Consider the following 27,263-nt stretch of genomic DNA (forward strand, 5'->3'; position numbering starts at 1 on the left):
CTTACATACATATATACATATATATCCCCAAATATTAAGAATATAAAAATATATAAACCATGTTACTGACCAACATGCAACTTGAAAATATAGAATTGTCTCCGATAAATACAGAAATATTTTTTTTTTTTCCACTGTAAACTACACAAAATTTGTGTAACCAAAAAATATTTCACAGAAAAAGAAGATGTAAAAAAATAAACAAACTAGTTTAAGAAAAGAAATTATTAATGTACCAATGTAAATTGCTAACTAATTTGGTAAAATTATTCCATGCGGTACCATTTCAAAAGGTTTAACAATTCTTTAAATAAAGGAAAGTTTTCACTTGATAACTAGGATGCCACTGTCAAGATTTTACGTTAACTCCTGGCGGCAGCCAATAATAACTTTACAGGTCATTTTTTTCCTTCTTCAGGAAGGTGGAGAGTTCCTTAGTTGTCTTCATTTTCTGACCTTTACAAAAAATGTTACAACAGTTCCTGTTTTTTCTTTTGTTTTTCTTTAAGGGGGTGGGTTTTTTCTTTTTTTTTTTTTCAACAATTTTCACAAAACAAGAAAACTAAACCATGCCCTCTTTATTTATTCTCAACTTGGAGAGAGAGAGAGAGAGAGAGAGAGAGATGAAGAAAAGGAAAGAGAAAAGGAAGAGAGATGAACCAGTTATGTAGTCCAAAGGATGACAAAAATGAATTATGAAAAATATTTCAATGGAGTTCTATATATCATACACACACACATACATGTGTGTGTGTGTGTGTGTGTATACATATATATATAAAATGTACACAAATATATATATATATATATATATATATATGTACATTATATATTAAAAAGCAGCTTTTAACAGAAATTAACTAGAATGAAATAAAACATTAAACACGATAGAATTGATCATTTCAATTCTACATTGAAAGTTTACAAAAAAACTCAAGACAGAAAATTCCAAAAACAGAAAAGCTAATAAATGCTAAAGCAATATAATCTATGAATTAAAAAAAAAAAAGAAAGGAGGGTACAGATTTGAGAGAAAATAGGGAGGAAATTAATCTCAAACTTGGCAGAAACCTATTAGTATGAAGAGGAGCTATTTCTCTTTTCAACAGTATGCAACCATTTTCCATTTGCAAAAAAAAATAAATTTTCATTAATGTTTTTATTATCATTTGTTCATATATTTTTTAATTTATTGTACTGCTAGTTAATATAATATAGAGTCAGAAAAATAGAAGTTAACAACAGAGATAGACCAAATGTATATACAGACAAGGAAAAAAAAAAAATTAACAAAAACATATCAGCAGGTTTTCTGGGAACAAAAAATTGCTGGTTTAGCTGCTTCTACATAAGATAGGTTTTACACACATTCATATTCTTTCCGGATAGCCTGAGCCAAACAGCAAGCGAACACAATACCAATCACCTGGAATAGAAAAAAATTAGCAATGGTTTAGACAAAGATACATCTAATGAGCAATGGTTAGAGTAAATAATACAAGTAGTCTTAACTTTTTTTTTAATATCTTTGTTCCTGTTATTAGAGCACAAATTTCCTTTTTAAAAAATTGGGATTACCACTCTGGATTGTCATTGCTTCAGTGTCTTTCAAGTGATCCAAGCCACCTGCTATACACAAGTCAGTAACTGAATACCTTTTAGCATCTCTGGCCAAATTTCATCCACCCCAGCTGCCTTGCCACACTTGAGAGCTTGCTTCTGATTTCAGCCACTGTAAGATTAATCTTTCACTCTTGGAAAGATTTTATTGTGACTAGATTGAGTATTCTCTCCACCTCCCAAAAATTGCTCTTTTCCATTGACAGAAGACACCCATAAACAAAAAAAATAAATTTGTAGCTATACTCTTTACTCGTTTCAGTCATCTGACTGCGGCCATGCTGGAGCAACGCCTTTAATCGAGCAAATCGACCCCGGGACTTATTCTTTTGCAAGCCCAGTACTTATTCTATCGGTCTCTTTTGCTGAACCGCTAAGTAACAGGGACGTAAACACACCAGCATCGGTTGTCAAGCAATGCTAGGGGTACAAATACAGACACAGAAACATATACATACACACACACATATATACATATAAACGACAGGCTTCTTTCAGTTTCCATCTATCAAATCCACTCACAAGGCATTGGTCGGCCCGGGGCTATAGCAGAAGACACTTGCCCAAGATGCCACGCAGTGGGACTGAACCTGGAACCATGTGGTTGGTTAGCAAGCTACTTACCACACAGCCACTCCTGCACATATATTGACATAAAAAGCAAAAGTTTGGTCCAATCAAGTCCCCCACCAAAAACTCATCTTCTAAAGCCCATCTCTCCACTCTCCTAATTTGCTCAAATACTGTAAATAATACCATTTATCCCAATAATTCACACTATATCCCACCTACTGTCCTCTGTCACCTCCTTCTCTTCCCTGACCCATTCTGGTTCCCTTCCCAACACTTCTCCACCAAACTGATATTTGCTAACACTTCAACATAAGGATGCAATTTCCAGCTTAAATGCTTACCTGAATAAAAGCAAGGGCAAGGCCTGCAGCTGCGATTTTCGCCAAATTACTCTTTGACCAGGAAATAAATGCATCGGCACAACCCTGAAATAGAAATAAAAGCCACAATTTATGATGAGTGTTATCAAATTATACTAATGGTAAATAAAATGCTGACTGACACATCTAGTAAAGGCAATAGAGTAACAACCATTGAAGGTATGTGGTTTGGTTGGTTAGGGTGTTTCACAATCCTAAGGCCATAAGTTCAAGAGTGACAAAGTAAAAAAGAACTCTAAGAGAATGAAAGAAAGAGAAAGGCGGAAAAAAGAGTAAGAATAAAGAGGGACACAGAAGAGAAGCAAAGCAAAAAAAAAAAATGAGAGAGAGAGAGAAAAGATAAAAAGGAACCCTATGAAAACCATTTTTTTTTATAACTCTTAACTTTTTTACTTGCTTCAGTCATTTGACTGCAGCCATGCTGGAGCACCACCTTTAGTCGAGCAAATATCGACCCCAGGACTTATTCTTTGTAAGCCTAGTACTTATTCTATCGGTCTCTTTTGCTGAACTACTAAGTTACGGGGATGTAAACACACCAGCATCGGTTGTCAAGCAATGTTGGGGGGACAAACACAGACACACACATACATATATACACATATATAATGGGCTTCTTTCAGTTTCCGTCTACCAAATACACTCACAAGGCTTTGGTCGGCCCGAGGTTATAGTAGAAGACACTTGCCCAAGGTACCACGCAGTGGGACTGAACCCAGAACCATGTGGTTGGTAAGCAAGCTACTTACCACACAGCCACTCCTACACCTATATGAAGTAGGTTTATAAATCTTGTTTTATTCCAAGGATTTTGGCAATCTTGCTTAGTGACTGTTGTCATCCATTTAGATATAGAAATTTAAATGCTTTTAATTTTCTTTTTATAAAGGCCAAAACAGTGCAAGTTCATCATCGTTTAGTGTCTGCTTTTCATGCTAGCATGGGTTGGATGGTTCAACTGGGGTCTGGGAAGCCAGAAGGCCGCACCAGGCCCAGTCTGATCTGGCAATATTTCTACAGCTGGATGCCTTTCCTAACGCCAACCACTCCGTGAGTGTAGTGGGTGCTTTTACGGGCCACCGGCGCAGGTCTCAGACAAGGCTGGCAAACGGCCACGATCGGATTATTGTTATAAGAAATAATACAAATCAATGGTCTTTTACTTGTAACAGGTATTTTAGTATTTCAAGGTTAAGACTTCCTTCTTCAGGAAATCTTTGGAGGCATGCAGCTATTTGACTACTACGGTAATGCTAGTTTGTGCATGCAATGCAACCATACATAAATATAACATACAACATTACAGAATAGAGAAGTCAGCTCGTGACACCATTTCTCTAACTGCCTAACCCACAGCAACATGGAAAAACAGATGATGAATGAAAAATGCACAAAACTCTGTAGACTTACAGTTTGGTATTTGTCCTTGCTTGATTCATTGCATCCCTTGTCACTCTCGCAGCACGAATCTGGCAAAGTAGTATTTGTATAAACCTGTTGCCATTCAGTTGATTTATCCACACCACAGCATTTAAACTGAAAGAGAAAGAAACTTGACAGTTTTACAATCCTTCAATATCAATTTAACTTTAAAAAAATGTAAACCCTACATTTGCCCTTCAGGCACCTTAACCCTTTCATTACCAACCCGGCCAAAACCGGCTCTGGCTCTGTAGTACAAATGTCTTGTTTTCGTAAGTTTTGCATTAAAATATACCACCAAACCTTAGTCGCAATTTATGTTCCTAACACTAGCTTAATGATAACTAAGCTATTTTACTAAATTCTTTGTTATATTTAAAATAATTGAATGAAACATAGAGCATCTCAATAAATACAGTAATGAAAGGGTTAATTCTGAAGAAACATTTAAGGGCTAATTAAGCTGATCCTTATTTAATTTATACAAATAAACGAGGGGTTGCCAAAAAGTCCCTGGCTTTGGGTAAAAAAAAATACAGGAGTATCAGTTATGATTTTATTCAACATATCCCCCTCTCAGATTCACACACTTATTACAGCAGTCCTTCAGTTTTTCTGAACCCTGTCAAAGAACTCGAAAGGTTGAGCCTAAAACCAGGCCTTTTGCAATACCATTAAAACCAGGAACTTTTTTGTACCCCTTCATAATGAAAGACATGCACCCAGACACACACAATGGGCTTCAGTACAGTTGGCAACAACTAAATTTCATTCAAAACATTGGTCAACCAAAGGCTGTAATAGAAGATTGCCCAAGGTATCGCACGATAGAGATCAAACTGGTACAAAAGCAGTCATATCTGCATTTGTGACAACAGAAAAGCAAAAAGAACAAAAACAAGTTTATAAAAGAATTTAATTTAAAAAAAAAAAAAAAAAAATGGAACCCCACAAAAGAGGAAGAGGAAGAAGAATAATTACGTCAGTTTGAACATCATCCCAAGTTTTCTTGACACCAGGTGAAGTAAGATAATTCTGTTCGGCTTTTTTCATGGTTTCGGTAACAGTATTTTCAAGCTGGAAAAATGAACATGAGTTAACATCAGTTGGAAGGAAATCAAATCAAATCAATGAAGCAATTACTTAAAATTTTCCAAACAAGTCAATATGGCCTCCATTTACTTGAACTTATTACATACATACATACATACATATTATATTAGGGTTAATTATTATCCTCATTAAGAGTGAGAACCAACAAAAATGTTATGCTGATGATTGTAAGGTCAGGTTACTCCCAAAGTAGGTTCTGAAAAGAGGAATCCAGAGCCCTCATCATCATCGTTGTCATTTAACGTCCACGACATGGGTTGGACGGTTTGATTGAGGACTGATGAACCAGAAGGCTGCACCAGGCTCAATCTGATCTGGCCCTGTGCAAACAAATTTCTAGGGTTTGGCAAGAAATTCAAAATAAAAAAATTTTATTAAAAAAAAAAAAAAGGTACTATTTTCAAAATGTGCGTATGTGTGCGTATAAAGACAATATATATATATATATATATTTATTTAGTGAGGGAAGAAATGGAGCTGAACGAAGATTTTACAAAATTCCTTTTTATTATTTTCTACACGTTTCAAAGAATTTGCTACCCAGGTATCGGTTATAATTTGAATAATCCGTAACAAGATAATTCATTTATCCATTTCATTAAAAATATATATATATATATATATATATATATATATATATATATATATATACACACACACTGAGTACAGATAAAATTATGTTTAATGATGTAACATCATAGGTATATGCAATAAGCACGTTTGTTGACCACTAAAACTCCAAATTGAACTACAACTAAAGTGAAAGTGAAACCACCAAACAATGAATAGCTATCAGTGATTCACCACCCATCAGGTAGTTATACATTAGAAAGAAAAAAATGAACAAATAAGACATGGAATCCCTTTAGATAGTGTAATTTTATAATTCAAACATAACTGCAAGAGTTGTAAATGTGCATAAAGATCTTACAGCTTGTATATATGCTGCAAATCCCTTTGAGCAAAGATTTCCATATAAAATCAGAGAAGAAGAATTAAAAAATATTAAGAGGCTATTCCTTAATTCTTTGACAATGGAACTGTAACTATTAATATCCTTTAAGGATATTCCTTGATTCTTCCTCCCTGAAGACAGAGTAGTTGGCTTTTATATAGGAATCTTTGTACAGCTATTCTAGAAACAGCTGTAAGAAACTTTATGCACATTTACTATAACTGTCATATTTGAATTATAAATTACATGCTCTAAAGTGATGCTACAGGTCTTGCCTGTTCATTTTTCTTTTTTTCATTTGTTTAGCTTTTATCTATTTTATCCATTTTTTTTTACTTTAATTTGTCTTTATTTTTGTTTTTATTTCTGTTTATTTCTCGTTTCATTTCCCAACCTCATTTTTAGAATTAACCTTCCAACATTGAAGGTTAACGATCCGCTAAAGATCCTCTAAAGAAATGAAAGTATAAAAAGATCAGGGAAATATAAAACAATGGAAAAACAAAAGGAGAGAAAATATGTTATAATTTTAAAATTCCTTAAAATAAATGAACACAAATTTAGGGGGCAAATATGAAAACAATATCAACTTACATCACTGCGCATGACAAAGGCAGCAATTCCACCAGCCAGTTGGAGAATGAAGATTAAAGCCAAAAGAACAGCAAACTGAAAAAGAAATTAAATTGAGGCTTAAAACATTATGATCATCATCATCATCATCGTTTAACGTCCGTTCTCCATGTTAGCATAGGTTGGGCGGTTCGACCGGGGGATCTGGGAAGCCAGAAGGCTGCACCAGGCTCCAGTCTTATCTGGCAATGTTTCTACAGTTGGACGGTTCGACCGGGGTCTGGGAAGCCAGAAGGCTGCACCAGGCTCCAGTCTTATCTGGCAATGTTTCTACAGTTGGACGGTTCGACCGGGGTCTGGGAAGCCAGAAGGCTGCACCAGGCTCCAGTCTTATCTGGCAATGTTTCTACAGTTGGACGGTTCCACCGGGGTCTGGGAAGCCAGAAGGCTGCACCAGGCTCCAGTCTTATCTGGCAGTGTTTCTGCAGCTGGATGCCCTTCCTAACGCCAACCACCCCGTGAGTGTAGTGGGTGCTTTTCACGTGCCACCTGCACAGGTGCCAGGCGAGGCTGGCAACGGCCACGGTCGGATTGGTGTATTTTATGTGCCACCGGCACGGAAGCCAGTCGAGGCGGCGCTGGCATCGGCCACGAGTCGGATAGTGCTTTTTACGTACCACCAGACCAGGGATCCTGGCTGGTTCAATTCGATTTCGATATATTGTAGAGAAACAACAGAGAGTACAAAAGAGCAAACAAGAGACATCACTTCTCCACTGAGTCTAGCTTCCCCTGCCGAGTTCATTGGAGGGGAGGCACTGCAGTGATGCATTGTGGAGTGCAGAGAACAAGATGAGGCAAGTAAGTTATTCGCTGCATCCATCACCAGTCGTCTCAACCTCGTCTTGCCACTGTATTGAAGAATGGTTACAGATGAGGGTGAGGCTGACTGTGTGCAACACTTCTCTTTAACGCTTTCGTTACTAACCCGGCCAAAACTGCCTCTGAGTACAAATGTCTTGTTTCCATAAGTATTGAATAAAAATCTTCCACCAAACCTTAGTCACAATTTATGTTCCCAACACTAGCTTAACCCTTTAGTGTTCAGATTATTCTGTTAAACGTAATACTTTTTCCCTCAAATTGTTTTGAATTAATCATGCATTATCTTACAACTTTGAGGTTTCAATGATGTGATTTTTTAGAATGTCAATGTAGGTTAGGTGTGAAAGGCTAGATATGGCTAGTTCAAATATAAAACATGTAGAATATAGTGGGCCGGATGTAGCCGGTTTAAACACTAAAGGGTTAATGATAACTAAGTTCTTTTACTAAATTCTTTGTTATATTTAAAATTAATTGACTGAAACACAGAGCATCTCAAAATAAATAACAAAAGGGTTAAACCTTTTGTAACCATATTTCTCTTGAAATACACTGACCCGGTTTCAATCAATTTTGAAAGTAATGAAGAACTTAGCAAAATAACTGCCATTATTACGCAAGTTTTCAAAATTAACATGAGATTTTGATGGGTAGTTTCAATTTAAATCATTTTAAAACAGGAAATTTGTATTATAGAACTATAGGCGGTTTTGGGTACATTGGTATCAAAAGGGTTAACATGCAAGACATCAGTCATCCATCCTTCAGGACACTGGCAACGGGCAGTGTCAGAGCTATGCCGTCGGGAACTTCGGTTCCTGGTAGGGCCACCCAAGGAGGATTGGTCTGACACAGTGGTATTAGGGCCACAACCTGGCAGACGGGACACTGGTGAAAATCCTCAGAGTGTCTGCTTCGGCAACCGGCGGCTCCTCAGTCGTTCTGTCCCTGCGTCTGCGGACAATCTGCAGCAAACAGGATGTCTCCACATGTGGGATTGTTGGGGACCGCTTGTGAAATCCACATATTCCCATGAAACTTCTTCCATGAGTAGAAGAAGCCGACTCAACCTGTCCAGGGTGAATGTCACCACAAGTACAAGTACATCCTTCAGGATGATTAATTGATCCTCATCCATCCAACAGACAAACATGTGGCATGTCTTGAACAGCCACAAGAAAAACTGACCAATATGGAATTCCAGAGAGTTGAAGTATGCAAAGTGGTTAGTGTGAGGCTTGGGATAAAATTGAAAAGGAAAGACAGATGACAAATGAGTCAAGATGGCCCGAGTAAGAAATGCTATGAGATCAAACAACTCCTGAGGAACTGAAGTTGTTATAGTGGTAAGAGAAAAGACAGTGAGGAGAGGAGGAAGTACACATGAGGGCCAGAGATTGGAGTCTGTTAGTGTTCAACAATATTTTGATCAGTCAAAACACCTTAAGTAAACACCTGATGTTTTTAAGAATTAGAAAGAGGTTTCTTATTAAAAGAATAAAAGAAAATAAAACTCCAGTAAGGGTTAGAAATGAGACTAAGCAACATTCAGGACTTGCTTGAGGATTCAAGTTTTAAATTAGATTATATATTCAACTGTGGATATGACTTGTGAGGCAGTTGCCACAGTCGACTCCCTTCAGTGGATTAATACACAAGGAGACAATGTCCATGAGGTTTGTAGACCCTCAGACATGTGAGATTGATGAAGTCAATGTATGGAGGAGAAATACATTTAAAAAAATTTTTTTTTTTATTCAGGCATGAAGGTGGTACCCATGACCCATTACAGAGCTTTCAAGGCTGGTAGGTAGGCAGAGGGAAGATATTCTCAAACCAAACACCTGGCCTCAATATATTTGCAATAACATGGACATAGGTAAAGGCAGTTACAGTACCAGGTGGCGGGGATTAGTCTTAAACCAAGTGACAGAATAAGTCTACCACCCAAAGAGGTCATGGCAGGATTTGAATTCAGGATGCAAAGAACCACAACAAACACCGTAAAGTATTCAATCCAACATTCTTAAAGTTTTGCCTCTACACAGCCTTGGGCTGCTACTTTTTATTCATCTCCCGAGACCATGGTGGGATTTGAACTCCACATGTAAAGCACTAGAACAAGTACGACATGGCATTCTTTCCAACCTTCTAACAACAGACGATCATGTTGGTGTGCCTGTGTCGTTGTGATTTTAATTGAACCCCTGATGAGAAAAGCAAACTTTACCATGGCAGGATTTGAACTTGGAACAAGTATCGTGTTCTAATGATTGCATCATTCCATCACCAGGCTCAGAAAACAGGAAAACGGAAAAAATTTGCTCTCAACCAGAGAGCAAATCACAGTGTTCAGCTGGATGGTGTATTAGAAATACCACTCCAATCTTGCAGGTATGGGTTGTAAGGGAGGCGAGCTGGCAGAAACGTTAGCATGCTGGGCGAAATGCGTAGCCGTATTTCGTCTGCCGCTACGTTCTGAGTTCAAATTCCGCCGAGGTCGACTTTGCCTTTCATCCTTTCGGGGTCGATTAAATAAGTACCAGTTACGCACTGGGGTCGATATAATCGGCTTAATCCGATTGTCTGTCCTTGTTTGTCTTCTCTCTGTGTTTAGCCCCTTCTGGGTAGTAAAGAAATAGGTATTTCATCTGTCGCTACGTTCTGAGTTCAAATTCCGCCGAGGTTGACTTTGCCTTTCATCCTTTCGGGGTCGATTAAATAAGTACCAGTTACGCACTGGGGTCGATATAATCGACTTAATCCGTTTGTCTGTCCTTGTTTGTCTTCTCTCTGTGTTTAGCCCCTTGTGGGTAGTAAAGAAATAGGTATGGGTTGTACACAGCATAAATGAAGTATAAAAGTGGAGTTATAAGGCTGAGACAATTTTTATTGAGGAGCAAGCTGCATAAAGACATGGCTTGTCATTAAGTGAGGCCACACTATGAAAAATTCAAGGTGATGGATGCAGACATGGCAGTGTGATAAGAAGATTGCTTCCCAACCACATGGTTCTGGGTTCAGTTTCACTGTCTGACACTTTGGGCAAGTGTCTTCTCCTATAACATCCAAACTTTGTGAGTAAATTTTGTAGACGGAGACTGAAACAAGCCTCTGTCTGTGTGTGTGCGTGTATATATATATATATATATATATATATATATATAATATATATATATATACACACACACACACACACCACTGCTTAACAACCAGTGTTGCAGTGTTTACATCCCTGTGACTTAGCGGTTCAGCAATAGAGATCAGTAGAATAAGTACCAAGCTTAAAAGGAAAATAAGTACTGAGGTAGATTTGATCAACCAAAATTTCTCAAGGTGGCTGCCCCAGCATGGCCACAGTCTAATGACTGCAACAAGTAAAAGAGAACAGGAAAATTAGATGTGCCATTCCGAAGGTCTCAGCGGTTGCAGGCTGCCCCAGACTGATTTCCTGAGAGAGTCTGCAGTGACAGTTATATATGCACACACATGCATACATATGCAGGTGTCCGCAGATGCATGTACCTACATGTACATGTTTCCATGACTGCATGCATGTGCAGGTCTTACTCATTTCAGTTATTAGACTGCGGCAATGCTAAGGTACTGCTTTGACGACTTGGTCTAACTTTTCAACCCCAGGACTTTTTTTTTTGTAAAGCCTTGCGTTTATTCTATTGGTCTCTTTTGCTGAACTGCTAAGTTTCGGGTATGTAAAAACACCTACTCCAGTTGTCAAACACTGGGGAGTACAAACACATACACAAAGGCACAGACACGGCAGGCTTTTTTCAGTTTTTGTCTACCAAATCTCACAAAGCTTTAGTAAACCCAAGGATATAGTAAATGTTTTGCTTCCTAGAAGATCAAATTAGTAATGGGAGAAGATGTACAGAAAGTGTAGTAGCTAGAATAAGAATGGGATGGGGAAAATTCAGAGAGCTTTTACCCCTATTAATCAAAAGTCTCTCTTCAAGTGAAAGGAAGATTGTATGATGTATACAAACAGCAATTTTATATAGTAGTGAGACATGAGCCCTGAATGCAAGGGCCATGCAAGGGCTAGAGAAGAATGAGGTTAGTATGCACCACTGATTGACAGACTGCAAGTGTATTGAGAGTGAAGTTAGACATAAGAGGAATTAGGTACAGTGTGCAAGAGAAAAGACTGTGCTGAGGTGCAGGTGGATGCCAACAGCTCGATAAGGAAGTGCCAATCTCTCAAAGCGGATGGAACTCATAAAAGAGGAGGAACCAGGAAGACATGGGATGAAGTACTGAAGGATGACCTCAGGACAACCTCAGATGCTGAACATTTCAAATGAGATGTCAAGGGACCAAGATACTTGACACTGATCCATCTTCCACAGCAGAAGTGTTAAGGCCACTCCCTCTGGTGAAGGGGATTAGTCCGCAAGAGTTCTGTGCAGGTGTCACGTAAAAGGCACTTGTGTTGGTGCCACGTAAAAGCACCAATGCCAGTGTCACATTAAAAGCTCCCAACACTCACTGTTGAGTGGCTGGTATTAAGAAAGGCAACCAGCTGTTAAAGCAGACCGGAACCTGGTGCAGCTTACCTGCTTGCCGGTTCTGGTCAAACTATCCAACACCCAACTGATGTCGGCATGAAAAATGGATGTTAACGCCATAAATAAGATTGTCCGGAAAAAAAGATACAAAATACCAAAGCCTGTTAATATAGTCACTGTTGAAAGGAAAGGTAGGTAGAAAAGGCATTGATATTATTTCAAATAGGAAAAAAAAAAAATAAAATAAAAATAAAGGAGAGAGAACAGCAATACTTACCACCATGGTGCAGACATTGTGTTCCTTAATGGCTCCACAACAACCAAATGCAGCAATGAAGAACATAATAACGCCGACAACTATCAGCAGTATCGCCACCGAAGTCACCGGCGCATCAAAGAAATTCAAATACCCTGAGAAGTTGGTCTGTACTACAATGCCAACTGCGATCAGTGCTATTGCAGCAATCTGTAACAGAGAAAATATACATATTTTAATATAAATGAAACACTGAGATGTCATTAACTAGAAAGGACATTTGGGATGGGGAAAGAATTTTTAGTGGGGAGAGGAAACATGGCTGTGTGGTTAAGAAGATTAATTTGTAAACCCTTTGGTTTCAGGTTCAGTACTACTGAAGAGCACCTGACGTAGGTGTCTTCTATGGCCCCAAACCCACCCCAGTTTATGCTTTGTGAGGGAATTTGGCAAAGAGAAACGGTTCAGAGACCCGTTATATATACAAAGCACCCACTACACTCACGGAGTGGTTGGCGTTAGGAAGGGCATCCAGCTGTAGAAACACTGCCAGATCAGACTGGAGCCTGGTGCAGCCTTCTGGCTTCCCAGACCCCGGTCGAACCGTCCAACCCATGCTAGCATGGAAAACAGACATTAAACGATGATGATGATGACATTTACATACACAAACACTGGTGTTGTAACTACATTAAAAGCACTAGTTCCACATAAACAGCACCCAGTACACTCTGTAAGGTGGGTTGGCATCAAGGAAATCCAGCTGTAGAAACCATGCCAGAACAGGCGCAGCCCCTAACCTTATTGGGTCCTGTCAAACTGTCCAACCCATGTCAGCAGTGGAAAATGGAAGTTAAATGATGTGTGCACACACACACACACGTTATGTAAGTGTTGTAAGCAAACCAACTGGTGTTGGTTTGTTGACATCTCCTTTACTTAGATTGGCAAAAGAGATCGATAGAGTAACTACCAGGCTTAACAAAAAGTACTGGGATTGATCTGATCAACACTACCCTTCAGGTTGGTGCACCAGCATGGTTTTAGTCCAATGAGTAAAACAAAATATTCAATCTTTTTCACTACCAACCCAACCAAAATTGCCTCTGGTTCTGTGATGCAAAAACCATGCATGTCCCCTGTGTGTGTGTGCACACGTGCGCTTATATTTGTGTTCTACAAAAGTCTTATGTGTGGTGCTGTTATTTGTCAAAATGTCTATTTGCTCTGTACCTTCAAAGGAATATGAAATAAGAGACCCTGTACTTGGAAAAAAATATTTTAAATAAGGGTTAGCAGCAGGAAGAACATCCAGTTATATTCTCTTATTGCTGACTGAGGCCATGCAGGAGCACCACCTTAAAGAAATTAACCCCAGGACTTATTCTTTGTAAGCCTAGTATTTATTCTATCAGTCCTTTTGCCAAACCACTAAGTTACAGGGATATAAACACACCAACATGGGTTGTCAAGCAATGGTGAGGAGACCTGCCAAATCCACTCACAAGGCTTTGGTAGGCTTAAGGCTATAGATAACACTTGCCCATGATGCCATGCAGCAGGACTAAACACTGAACCATGTGGCTGAGAAGCAAGCTTCTTACCACACAGCTGTGCCTTAGTGTGAGATGCTTACAGCACCGAGATTTCCCAAGTGGTCACCCATCTAAGTACTAACTAGGCTCAATGTTGCTTAACTTTGGTGATCAGACAAGAACCAGCACAATATCTGAATAACACCTCAATAACATTTTTTTATCTAACTCATGCTAGCATGGTGAAACAAACACAAAAAACCAAGGAACGAAGTAATATTTTAATCATTTTGAAATGTAAAATAAAAAAAATTAAAATTCCAGCCAGGTTTAACCATTATTAGAGAAACTTCCTCCATTAAGGATAAACTTAAGTCTTGCCAAAATAGCCATTGAAAGAATCCCTATTATAAGGCCAGGAATTTCGGGGGATGCTGGGAGCTAATGCGTAGCCGTATTTCGTCTGTCGTTACGTTGTGAGTTCAAATTCCGCCGAGGTCGACTTTGCCTCTCATCCTTTCGGGGTCGATAAATTAAGTACCAGTTACGCACTGGGGTCGATGTAATCGACTTAATACCTATGTCTGTCCTTGTTTGTCCCCCTCTGTGTTTAGCCCCTTGTGGGTAATAAAGAAATAGGTATTTATTTTATCAATCCCAAAAGGTTGAAAGGCAAAGTCAACCCCAGCAGAATTTGAACCCAGAACATAGAGACAAACAAAATACCACTAGGTATTTTGCTTGGCATGCTAACAATTCTGCCAGCTCACTGCGTTAATCCTTATTTCAATATGCTACACTAGCATTAGCAGCATTTTGCCTGTCTTCAACGTTCTGAGTTCAAATCCCACCAAGGTCCAACTTTGCCTTTCGTCCCTTTCGGGGTCAATAAGATGAGTACCAGTTGCACACTGGGGTTGATGTATCAACTTAACCCCTCTTCTGAAATTGCTGGCCTTGTACCAAAATTTGAAACCAATACTATACTGGTACTATAGAAAGGTAAAAAATTAGGATTAAAATCTTTCTTTTTTAACTCCTGTTATCAGCAGAGAAAAATGTTAACATATTTAACTCTTTAGCATTCAAACCAGCCATAACTGGTTCTGTTTTATGTTCAAACTTGTCAGAACCAGCCTATCACACCTACCCTACAATGTCATTCTAAAAATATCAAAACCATGAAGCTACGTGATGATAAATAAGCATTACATTTGCTAGAGTAATCCGAATACTAATGGGGCAATTGTTCAGGGGGAGGGGAGGTTTGAGCATATTCATTAGCATAAGGTTTGAAGGAGGGACAAGACAGTAGAATGGAGATGCCACAAGCATTCAATTCAGCTCTAAAATCAAAACACTGGAAGAAACTTCAAAAAGCCAACAACCCAACTAATCACTCCATAACATGCTCAATTCAAAAACCAGTTTGACCACAACGTAACCAGCACCAATAAGGATGACAAAAGACAAAATAAGAGATTAATCCTCAAACATGGACCACCCAGCTTCTAAAGCAGTCCTAACTCAGTTATCAGATTGTCAAATATAATGCTTATTCAGACATAGACATGGATGCATAGTAAAATGCTGGCTTTCTAACCACATTGCTCTGGGTTCTGTCCCACTGTGTGGCACTTTGGGCAAGCGTCTTCTACTATAGCCTTGAACTGACCAAAACCTTTTGAGTGGATTTGATAGATGAAACCTGAAAGAAGCCCACCACACAAATATATATACATATATATATATATTGATGGCTAAAACAATGTGAAGCGCATTGTGACCAGCGATGTGTACCCACATCTGATAGTCTGGTCGGTCATGTGATCATGTGATAGATATATATATATATATATATATATATATATATATATAATATATATATATATATATATATATATCTGTGTGTATCTTTGAGCTTGTCCCTCCAATACCACTTGACAACTGGTGTTGACGTGTATGTCCCCATAACATACAGTTTGGCAAAAGAGACAAGTCGAATAAGTACTAAGCTTTAAAAAATGTCCTGGGGTCAATCTGTTCAACTAAAAACCCTTCAGAGCAGTGCTCCAGCATGGCCGCAGTCAAATGACAAACAAATAAAGAAATAAAAGAATAGTTTTGAATTAAGCTTATCCCAGTTTCGAGACTTTGGTGATATTGATTTGTGATAGGAGTCAGAGATATCTGGTGCCTTGCTGTACTCAAGAAGACCCATCCACCCAAGAAGAGTTGATAAACACCAAGCACATTTAATTGCAGTCTAAGAAAGCCTGCAAGAGTCACAAGAACTACCATTCACCCCTCCCACAAGTATAAAAAAAAATCCCAAACCAAATCTCACAAAGCTTAAATCTAGGATTTAAAATAATCCTTTTGATGCCAGTTTAACAGACTTTTCTTCAGGTTACCAGGAAGCTTGGTAAGTTGTCATAATAAAATTGTCGTGCATGCACCAATCCGACCGTGGCCGATGCCAGCCTCGCATGGCACCAGTGCAGGTGGCACGTAAAAAGCACCCACTACACTCACGGAGTGGTTGGCGTTAGGAAGGGCATCCAGCTGTAGAAACATTGCCAGATCAGACCGGAGCCTGGTGCAGCCTTCTGGCTTCCCAGATCCCCGGTCGAACCGTCCAACCCATGCTAGCATGGAGAATGGACGTTAAACGATGATGATGATGATTTTCCAAAACTACCATGGTTAAGACTACCATAAATAGACTTGGAGGCGCAATGGCCCAGTGGTTAAGGCAGCGGACTCGTGGTCGTAGGATCACGGTTTCGATTCCCAGACTGGGCGTTGTGAGTGTTTATTGAGCGAAAACACCTGAAGCTTCACGAGGCTCCGGCAGGGGGTGGTGGCGATCCCTGCGGTGCTCTTTCGCCACAACTTTCTCTCACTCTTTCTTCTGTTGGCCTGCTCACTTAGCCAGCGGGGTGGCATCATTTGAAGGCTAAAACAATGCGAAGCGCATTGTGACCAGCGATGTGTAGCATTGTTTTAGCCATGTGTAGCAACATCTGATAGCCTGGTCGGTCACAGTGATCACAGTGATAAATAGACTTATTCCAATTAAAAAATGAAAATTGATAATTTAACATTAGATTTTGGCTCGTTACAAAGAAAAAGTTGTTACAAAGTTGTTTTCTATTCTCACATTTCCATGGTTTTTCTATTCTTGAGGAAGTATTTATTCTATGGTTGGTGGAAGCACCTCCTGGATGAAACCCTTACTCAATTTAAAGGATTTAATACCACTAGTATTTGCGCGTCAACTTTCTGAGCTGCTGAACATATTGTTAACAAGAGTTGTGGCTGCTAAAGTGGGAACACACACGCGATGATGGCCTTCAGTAAACCTTCCATCGACCAAATTTCACTCACAAGGCCTAGAAAATACTTGCACAAAAGGCTACAAGATCAACTCATAGCCAGCCAGGGACCCAAAAAATGGTAATCCATGCCAAGTCGAGACAAAGCCAGAAAAAACTCTAGAAGTCTGAAGCACCACTGAAGTACAAATAAGTCGTCAGAACCTGGTGTAGGGATGAAAAAAAAACAAAAAAAAACAGCTATGCTTGTGTCAAGATTGCTTTTTCTTCAGTTGCAAATTGGTGATACTTAATATTTATGTCCCCTTTAAATATAGTTTTGATCTTAACTATTTCTACTACAATTGTAACCAGACCAAATGATCAAAGGGATTCTAAATGCAGCCATCTTGCCCATTTTGTTTTTTTTGGTTTTTTTCAAACATTGTATCCACGATTACCTTAACCAAAGTGTTCCTAATGTGATCCAAGGGAGATTTCAGTTATTTCTCTTTGGCCAGACGATACCACAAACTGAGGAATATGGACTCCCACCTCTTCACTAGCAGACAAAATTTTATCTGAGAACCATTCACCAACAGTTTTGGAAAACCCAAACAAAGGGAAACTATTTTAAGTCTTGGACCAAACAATAATTTAATAAAAATTCTCTAGGAATTTGTGAAAAGATTTTTCTTAGTTACAGAAGCACCACAGAAGGATTTTTCTTATACATTTATAACCGTTAGTACTGCAAAAAAATGGCATATGACCTAGTGGATAGGCAACTGGGCTCTCAGTCATAAGGGCACAAGTTCAATTCACAGTCCAGGCAGTGAATTGTGTCAGATAAGACACTTCATATTGTTCCAGTCCACTCAACTGAAAAACTCGAGTGCTTAACCTCTTAGCATTTAAACTGGACATATCTGGCTCAAAATGTTCAAACTGACCAGATCTGGTCTCTCTCACCTATCTAACAACTTCATTCAAAGCTTAATCACATCATTGAAATCTCAAAGCTACAATTAACTCATTTAAATCCGCCATATCCAGTCCATATGCTCTACCTGTTTTATGGTGAGACTGGCCAAATCTTACCCCTTATACCTATCCTACAATGTCACTCCAGAAATAAACGACCACATCAAAGTTTGAAAACTATGAGGTAATGCTTGATTAATTGAAAACACTGAATAAATAAGCATTACATTTGACAGTAATCTGAATGCTAAGGGGTAATCTCAAAGCAATACAAATAAATGGGCATTACGTTTGACAGAATAATCTGAAAGCATCCAAAGAATCTAAAGTTAAAGCCTGGCAAAATGATGGCCAATTAGCATCAAGTTAGCATTGAGTCAGTGACAGGGCCTCAAAACATTCAGGTTCAAAGAGTGACACATCCAACCATAGACAGCTATATCTTAAGATGCCCACCACATACACGTGTGTGTGTGTGTGAGAGAGAGAGAGAGAGAAAGTGTGTGTGTGCGTGCGTGCAAGTGTGTGCGTTTGCATAAAAAATATGCTTGTGTAAATGTCTGCATATGAGCATGCAGTCAGGTGCAATTGTGTATGTGCATGTGAGTTCATGCATTTGTGCACAAGTGTGTGTGTGTGTGTGTGTGAATATGTGTATGCGTTTACATTTGCCCCTTTTCTGAATACTGCAAGCTACAAATAGTGATGTCCCCCTCGCTACACCCATGTCAACAAACAATTCACTCACTTGATGCCTTTGAAGACCATGTAAATTACACAATCCTTTCCATGAAAAACAAGCAAGGGTGGATTAAACCACAGGAAAGGCAACCAGCTGTAAAACAGTAACTCGAAAACAATTCATCTGACCCCACATTAGCAAAGTGAATAAAAGACACACAACCTAACAATTAAAATCAGAAAAAGCAATTAACAAATCAAAATTATGGTCAGTGATCCAATGTCAAAAGAAAACTGTTGACAGGAGGATAAGGCACCCACAATTTTTTTCATTCGGGTGGAACATGCCAGCATGGAAAACAGATGTTAACCCTTTAGTATTTAAACCGGCCATCATCATCATCATCATCGTTTAACGTCCGTTTTCCGTGCTAGCACAGGTTGGACGGTTCGACCGGGGTCTGGGGAGCCAGGGGCAGCCCCAGGCTCCAGTCTGATCTGGCATTGTTTCTACAGCTGGATGCCCTTCCTAACGCCAACCACTCCGCGAGTGTAGTGGGTGCTTTTTACGTGCCACCTACACAGGTGCCAGAGGGGTCTGGCATCGGCCACGTTTGGATGGTGCTTTTTATGTGCCACCGGCACAGAAGCCATTCGAGGCAGGGTTGGCATATCCGGCCAAAATATTTAATCTGTTTTATGTTCAAACTGACCAGATCCAGGCTCTCACACCTACCCTACAATGTTATTCTACATTAAGTAATTACACCATCAAGATCTTGAAGATATGAGATAATGCATGATTAATTCAAATAAATGGGAATCAATAGGCATTATGTTTGATTGAATAATCTGAACACTGAAGGGTTGAAGGATAGTGATGATGATTACACTAACATATCCCAATTAGATTTATTTGAATTTCAAAACAGAATCTGGCATTGTAGGAATTATAACATGTAGGCGGGAAACCAGAATATAGTAACATCTTGTTTATATTTCATTCTCTCAGGACCCTAGTAGAAACTACCAAAATGTGGGTATATAAATAGACTTGGAGGCGCAATGGCCCAGTGGTTAAGGCAGCGGACTCACGGTTGTAGGATCACGGTTTCGATTCCCAGACTGGGCGTTGTGAGTGTTTATTGAGCGAAAACACCTGAAGCTCCACGAGGCTCCGGCAGGGGGTGGTGGCGATCCCTGCTGTACTCTTTCGCCACAACTTTCTCTCACTCTTTCTTCTGTTGACCTGCTCACTTAGCCAGCGGGGTGGCGTCATTTGAAGGCTAAAACAATGTGAAGCGCATTGTGACCAGCGATGTGTAGCAACATCTGATAGCCTGGTCGGTCACAGTGATCACAGTGATAAATAGACTTATTCCAATTAAAAAATGAAGATAATTTAACATTAGATTTTGGCTCGTTACAAAGAAAAATATTTGAAATAATTGAAATTATCTAACTTTTACTAAAAGAAAACCAGTCATTACTGTCTAGAAAATTCTTGTAAATTTCAGTTTTAATATATTTTATATACAAATGTTTCTTGAACTTTTACAAAAAGAGTGGTGACACTGACTTCAATGTTTTGGCTTGCTAGCATTCATAGTCCCACAAAGCTAGCATGCCAAAACGTAAATCAATGTTGCCCTTACTCTTTACTCTTTTACTTGTTTCAGTCATTTGACTGCGGCCATGCTGGAAGCACCGCCTTTAGTCGAGCAAATCGACCCCGGGACTTATTCTTTGTAAGCCCAGTACTTATTCTATCGGTCTCTTTTTGCCGAACCGCTAAGTGACGGGGACGTAAACATACCAGCATTGGTTGTCAAGGGAAAAAACACAGACACACAAACATACACACATATATATATATATACATATATATTCTTTCAGTTTCCGTCTACCAAATCCACTCACAAGGTATTGGTCGGCCCGGGGCTATAGCAGAAGACACTTGCCTAAGATGCCACGCAGTGGGACTGAACCCGGAACCATGCGGTTGGTTAGCAAGCTACTTACCACACAGCCACTCCTGCGCCCTTCTAGTGAAAATTTAATAAACTTGTATTCTACTAAAAAGCATTGAGTAAATTCTTCAGTTTAAATAGCATTTATATATAACTTGACAAAAGAAAAACACAAACATCAATTCATACATGAGAGAGAGAAGGGCATGGTTAAGAAGGTTTACTTCAAAAGAGCTCAGTCCCATTATATGGTGCCTGTCTTTGCAAGTGATTGTGATGGATAATGGTCAAAGCTATTCGAACCACAACCTGATTTTATTTAAAAATAGGCGCAGGAGTGGCTGCGTGGTAAGTAGCTTGCTAACCAACCACATGGTTCCGGGTCCAGTCCCACTGTGTGGCATCTTGGGCAAGTGTCTTCTGCTATAGCCTCGGGCCGACCAAAGCCTTGTGAGTGGATTTGGTAGACGGAAACTGAAAGAAGCCTGTCGTATATATGTGTGTGTGTGTGTATGTATGTATATATATATATATATATATGTGTGTGTGTGTGTGTTTGTCCCCCGAGCATTGCTTGACAACCGATGCTGGTGTGTTTACGTCCCCGTCACTTAGCGGTTCGGCAAAAGAGACCGATAGAATAAGTACTGGGCTTACAAAGAATAAGTCCCGGGGTCGATTTGCTCGACTAAAGGCGGTGCTCCAGCATGGCCGCAGTCGAATGACTGAAACAAGTAAAAAAAAAAAAATGAGTTATGATGAGGGAGATATACTAACTACACAGTGGAATTTGATACATGGACACACTGCTCAAGTTTGTTTCTGCATGCAATCAAGCTATTTTCACTAAATAACTGTAACTGATATACACTATATCACTTGCTATGTAGATAGTAATGTATGTATGTATTAACATTTTGCATACAAAAAAAAGAATTTAAATATTAGAAAGCTTCAATGTAAACACATTAGCTCATATCATTTAGCATTGGGTATTTTCCATGCTAGCAGGAATTGGAGAAGAGTATGTTTGAAGCAGCATTCTCTTCACATTACAACTAACTTACACATTTTTCAAATAATGCTAGGCGTGGCTGTGTGGTAAGTAGCTTGTTTACCAACCATTTGTTCCGGGTTCATTCCCACTGCATGGCACCTTGAGCAAGTGTCTTCTACTATAGCCTCGGGCTGACCAAAGCCTTGTGAGTGGATTTGGTAGACAGAAACTGAAAGAAGCCCATCATATATATGTATATATATATATATATATATATATATGTATTCATGTCTATGTTTGTGTGTCTGTGTTTGTCCGTCTAGCATTGCTTGACAGCCGATGCTGGTGTGTTTATGTCTCCATTACTTAGCGGTTCGGCAAAAGAGACCGATAGAATAAGTACTGGGCTTACAAGAGAATAAGTCCCGGGGTCGAGTTGCTCGATTAAAGGCGGTGCTCCAGCATGGCCGCAGTCAAATGACTGAAACGAGTAATAGAGTAATGTATGCAATAGATCTGTTAGTTGCCCGATCTACTGAATTACTTGCTCCTAAATTAATATCCAAGTGACGTATAGCCAGACACGTATAGCCTTAATTTTCAAGCAGAATTGGCACGACAGTGTGTGCTGCAGGACAAGGATATACTTTTTGAATTATAGGTCAATCCATGCCAGTTTCTGTCCAACCAATTACATTTACAAGATCCAGATTGACACAAGGCTATTAAAAATTAAAAAAATGACATGGCCTAAAGTACCATGCAGTAGAATCAAATCCACAATCCTGTGGCTACCATTCAGCTGTTAAATATGTGCTTTTTTACTCATTTACTTGTTTGTCATTTTGACTGTGGCCATGCTGGAGCACTGCCTTTAGTCAAACAAAATGACCTCAGGACTTATTCTTTGTAAGCTTGTACTTATTCTAGCAGTCCCTTTTGCCAAACCGCTACCGCTAAGTTACAGGGACGTAAACACACCAGCACCGGTTGTCAAGCAATGTTGGGGGGGGGGACAAACACAGAAACACACAAGCACATATACGATTTTATTAGTAAAAACCACTTGAAAAAGTGAACACAGAAACAAAGTGTTTTAAGTATCTGTAGCATCCACTGTGTTTGTGTAGACAGACAGAGAGAGCAAGCAAGAGAGAGACAGACAGACAGAGAGTGCATTACAAGCAGTAAAGAGCAAGAAAGAAAGTGAAAGACAGAAAAAATTAGAGACACTGGGGTGTAATGTAAACTCCTATAATATTATCAACAATCTCTAAAAAAAAGTAAAAAAAGAGAGAGAGAGAGAGGAAGCTACTATCATTAATAAGCTCAATCACGACAGTTGCCGGAAGAAGAAATAATAGAAGGGCACCAGTTGGTAGTTCAATCAGTCGACAGATCAATACTTCTAACCAACATAACATGGAATCACTGTCAACAACACACCAGCAGGTTTTCAACGGTTTTTGCTAACAACACAAAGCACCATAGAAACGAGATGTTACCGTTGTTACAGTTTAGGATTACGAACAAAGATATTCCAGCTACGACCGACCGACCATCTCGCCAGACGTCATGCCTTGGATAATATAATCTAAAGTCTGTGTGTGATATCTCTTTTACTCTTTACTCTTACTTGTTTCAGTCATTTGACTGCGGCCATGCAAGAGCACCGCCTTTAATCGAGCAACTCGACCCCGGGACTTATTCTTTTTGTAAGTCCAGTACTTATTCTATCGGTCTCTTTTTGCCGAACCGCTAAGTGACGGGGACGTAAACACACCAGCATCGGTTGTCAAGCAATGCTACGGGGACAAACACAGACACACACACACATATATATACATATATACAACAGGCTTCTTTCAGTTTCCGTCTACCAAATCCACTCACAAGGCATTGATCGGCCCGGGGCTATAGTAGAAGACACTTGCCCAAGGTGCCACGCAGTGGGACTGAACCCGGAACCATGTGGTTGGTTAGCAAGCTACTTACCACACAGCCACTCCTGCGCCTATATATATATATTTTTTTTTTTTAATTCATAGGGTGCATAATTTTGTTGCTAAATTCAGTCAAACAGACAAATTGAACATAGGTAAGTCCAGATCCAAGTGGGCTTGGTCTCTCTTTCAGCTACTCTCTTCCCACCCACGCGCGCGCGTGTGCGTGTGTGTGTGTGTGTGGGCACATGGCTTAGTGGTTACATGATTGTAAGATTGTGGTTTTGATTCCTGGACCAGGCGACGCGTTGTGTTCTTGAGCAAAACACTTCATTTCACGTTGCTCCAGTCCACTCAGATGGCAAAAATGAGTAACGCTGCAATGGACTGGCGTCCCATCCAGCTGGGGAACACATACGCCATAGAAACCGGGAAACCAGGCCCATGAGCCTGGCTAGGCTTTAAAAGGGAGCATTTATTATATATATATATATATATATATAAATAAGAGAGAGAGAGAGAACCAAGTTATGTTAGTCCACATGGGTAGAAATATAGAAGTTGAAAATGCACTGAGAATAGTTAAAATACTTTTAATATATTTAAAGCTTTAACCAGTTTCAGTTTACACAGGTTTTCAAGAAGTTGAAATTGGAAAGATGTAGCGCTTCTGACTAGAGTTTTAACCTTGCTCTATTTTTGCGAGCTGGCAGAATCGTTAGCACACCGGGCGAAATGCTTAGCAGTATTTCGTCTGTCGTTACGTTCTGAGTTCAAATTCCGCCGAGGTCGACTTTGCCTTTCATCCTTTCGGGGTCGATTAAATAAGTACCAGTTACGCACTGGGGCCGATATAATCGACTTAATCCGTTTGTCTGTCCTTGTTTGTCCTTTCTGTGTTTAGCTCCTTGTGGGTAGTAAAGAAATACCTATTTTTATAGGGAGTTCATGGCTCAAATTAGCATATATTTTGAATAGGATTTGACTGGTAGAGAAGATAGTCACATGACTGGTCTTAGAAATTTTTGTAGGTTCCTGACTACATCCATGTGTTAGTATCATGTGATGATGTGTGGTGTCATAAGTTAAGGCTGACACGGTTGTCCAAACAATCAATGCTCTGAATGTTTTCTGTCAAGTTGTTTGTAGAGAATGGCGCCTAAAAAGAAGGCCAACACAGTTGGGAACATTTTTAATTACAATCAAGGCACTCCAAATTTAATCTGTCTGATGGGAGAGTGGGCTGGAGTCATTTGTATGTAATCCAGTATCTAAAGTTTAGGTTGTTAGCTGCGTAGGTTATTCATGTTAGGTGGCAGAATGAGTTTGGTGTGTGAATAGTTATTTGCATATGTCCACTGTTAAAGTCTTGGTTTATACTTTTGTATGAAAGTATTTTCTTTGTTTATCTGTACTTTATCTGTGGTATTTGCTGAACATAGGTAGAGTGGAAGACCTGGGTTTTGGGGGACTTATTTTTTGTACATATATCTATGTGTCCACTCAGTGGAAGCTGTCTAGTACTGGGGTCTGGTATTTGTTGTCAGTGAATGGTCAGTCTATTTCTTAGACTAAGCTTTATGTGTCCACTCAGTGGAAGCTGTCTAGTACTGGGGTCTGGTATTTGTTGTCAGTGAATGGTCAGTCTATTTCTTAGACTAAGCTTTGATCTATGTAATCTTCATTACAACCTTGACATTTGATAGCATATATTAAATTCCTTGAACATGTAAAGTGATATTTTACAGTAAAAATCTGTCCCAATTTGAATTTGTATGCTTCAGTGCATTTTCAACTTCTATTTTTCCCTATATATACACATATATACATACACACACACACATATACATTTATATATGTAAGCAAACTTTAGGTTGACTAAAATATGTTTGCAACATTTCAACAACTGTATTTTAACAGAAGTTCGCTTATGCATAAGTGTTGCTTGGTGCTGATACTGTTGAAGTGTGTGTGTGTGTGCGTGCGTGCATGTGTGTGCAAGCAAGAGCATATCAGGCTATCAGCCTCCCCCACTACCTGTACATGTATTCATTACTTTTTTTTTAAAGAAAATATTGCACAATGCAATCCAGGATACATTGACTGGTACTAGTGGGTGAGGATCACAAATGAAAGGCTTTCGACCATTCAATACACTTGAATAATCAGAAGCCTTTCAGGTGGTGGTACCTGTTAGACCACTTCAAGTATTTCAAATTTTTTTCAAATTTCTAGCTCTGATACTTCTAGGGGGTAAAAAAAAATGCAATAATCTGGAGGAAATTTGAAATACTAAGTGGTTGAAAGGAATTTAACGATCCGATCCGAATAGACAAAATATTTCTGAAACAACTCAAACAATGCCCACTACCTGTGCCTCCACCAAAATATAGCAACTCCGTCTCCAAGTGTCTCAAAACATATCTACCATACTGGAAGATGCTTTGAGTGCTGCAGGTGAGGAGAGAGAATAGCAATTCTAGCAGACTAGCAGTACCGACATGTGATGGAAGAGGTGGGGGTGGAAGAAGAGGTGAAAGGTGAAGAAAAAAAGTCTGGAGAAGGTGAGTGGGCTCAGGAATGCACGTAAACAGAGTAGAATTTATAAAATGTTTAACAAATTTCATTAGCATTGCTTCTGCTTTGCTTACCTACAGCCTCACCAAACATCATATACACATTCTCACACACGTGCAGGTGTGGCTGTGTGGTAAGAAGCTTGCTTCCCAACCGCATGGTTCTGGGTTCAGCCCCACAGCATTGCACCTTGGGCAGGTATCTTCTACTATAGCCTCAGGTCAACCAAAGACTTGTGAGTGAATTTGGCAGATGGAAACTGAAAGAAGCCCATTGTGTGTGTGTGTGTGTGTGTGTGTGTGTGTGTGTGTGTGTGTGTGTGTGTGTGTGTGTGTGTGTGTGTGTGTGTGTGTATATATATATACATATATATATATATATATACACACACACACGTATTTGTGTGGGGGGGGGGTTTGTCCCTCGCACCATCACTTGACAACTGATGGTGTGTTTACATCTCCATAACTTATTGGTTCAGCAAAAGAAACCATACTAGGCTTACAAAGTTCTGGGGTCGATTTGTTCAACTAAAGGCAGTGCTCCAGCATGACTTCAGTCAAATGACAAACAAAAGAATAAAAGTGTGTGTGTGTGTACAGGGTGATGCTTTTATAAGGGGCAGCATATTAGGGTCAGCTGTATAATCCTGTAGAGTTGGAGGTCCAAGGTTAAATGGGGATGACATAAGCACTGTGTCAGGTGGCACACCTCCTATGCCACTGTGATAGGTAGAGTGTGCTGTCTGGCACAATAAATAGGAATGAAGAATATAGCAATATAAACAAGAGTGCATTTTTGCACCAAAAGCCTATGAGAGTTTTTCTCGTGGTATTTACTGGAGTATAGTTTGTTCTAAAAGAACATCCATGTTTAAGTGAGGATAAATATCCATGATCCATCTTCATATTCTGACAACTATATTTTCTTTTTTCAGATACTTTATATACTCA

General features: G+C 39.4%; 1 protein-coding gene across 1 annotated transcript in view; it reads right to left on the reverse strand.

The window, feature by feature from the left end:
* Positions 1-418: 418 nt before the first annotated feature.
* The window catches only part of LOC115222869 (CD63 antigen), a 35,830-nt gene continuing 8,985 nt past the window's right edge, over positions 419-27,263 (reverse strand). Inside the window, exons 2-7 of the mRNA XM_029793235.2 lie at positions 12,328-12,516; positions 6,658-6,732; positions 4,977-5,072; positions 3,984-4,109; positions 2,535-2,618; positions 419-1,426 (exon numbers count right to left, since the gene is read on the reverse strand). Of these exons, the coding sequence (XP_029649095.1) occupies positions 1,361-1,426; positions 2,535-2,618; positions 3,984-4,109; positions 4,977-5,072; positions 6,658-6,732; positions 12,328-12,516 (636 nt within the window). The 3' untranslated portion in view covers positions 419-1,360. The remainder of the gene's footprint in view (positions 1,427-2,534; positions 2,619-3,983; positions 4,110-4,976; positions 5,073-6,657; positions 6,733-12,327; positions 12,517-27,263) is intronic.

The sequence above is a fragment of the Octopus sinensis genome, linkage group LG21, assembly GCF_006345805.1.
Source record: "Octopus sinensis linkage group LG21, ASM634580v1, whole genome shotgun sequence".
Taxonomy (NCBI): domain Eukaryota; kingdom Metazoa; phylum Mollusca; class Cephalopoda; order Octopoda; family Octopodidae; genus Octopus; species Octopus sinensis.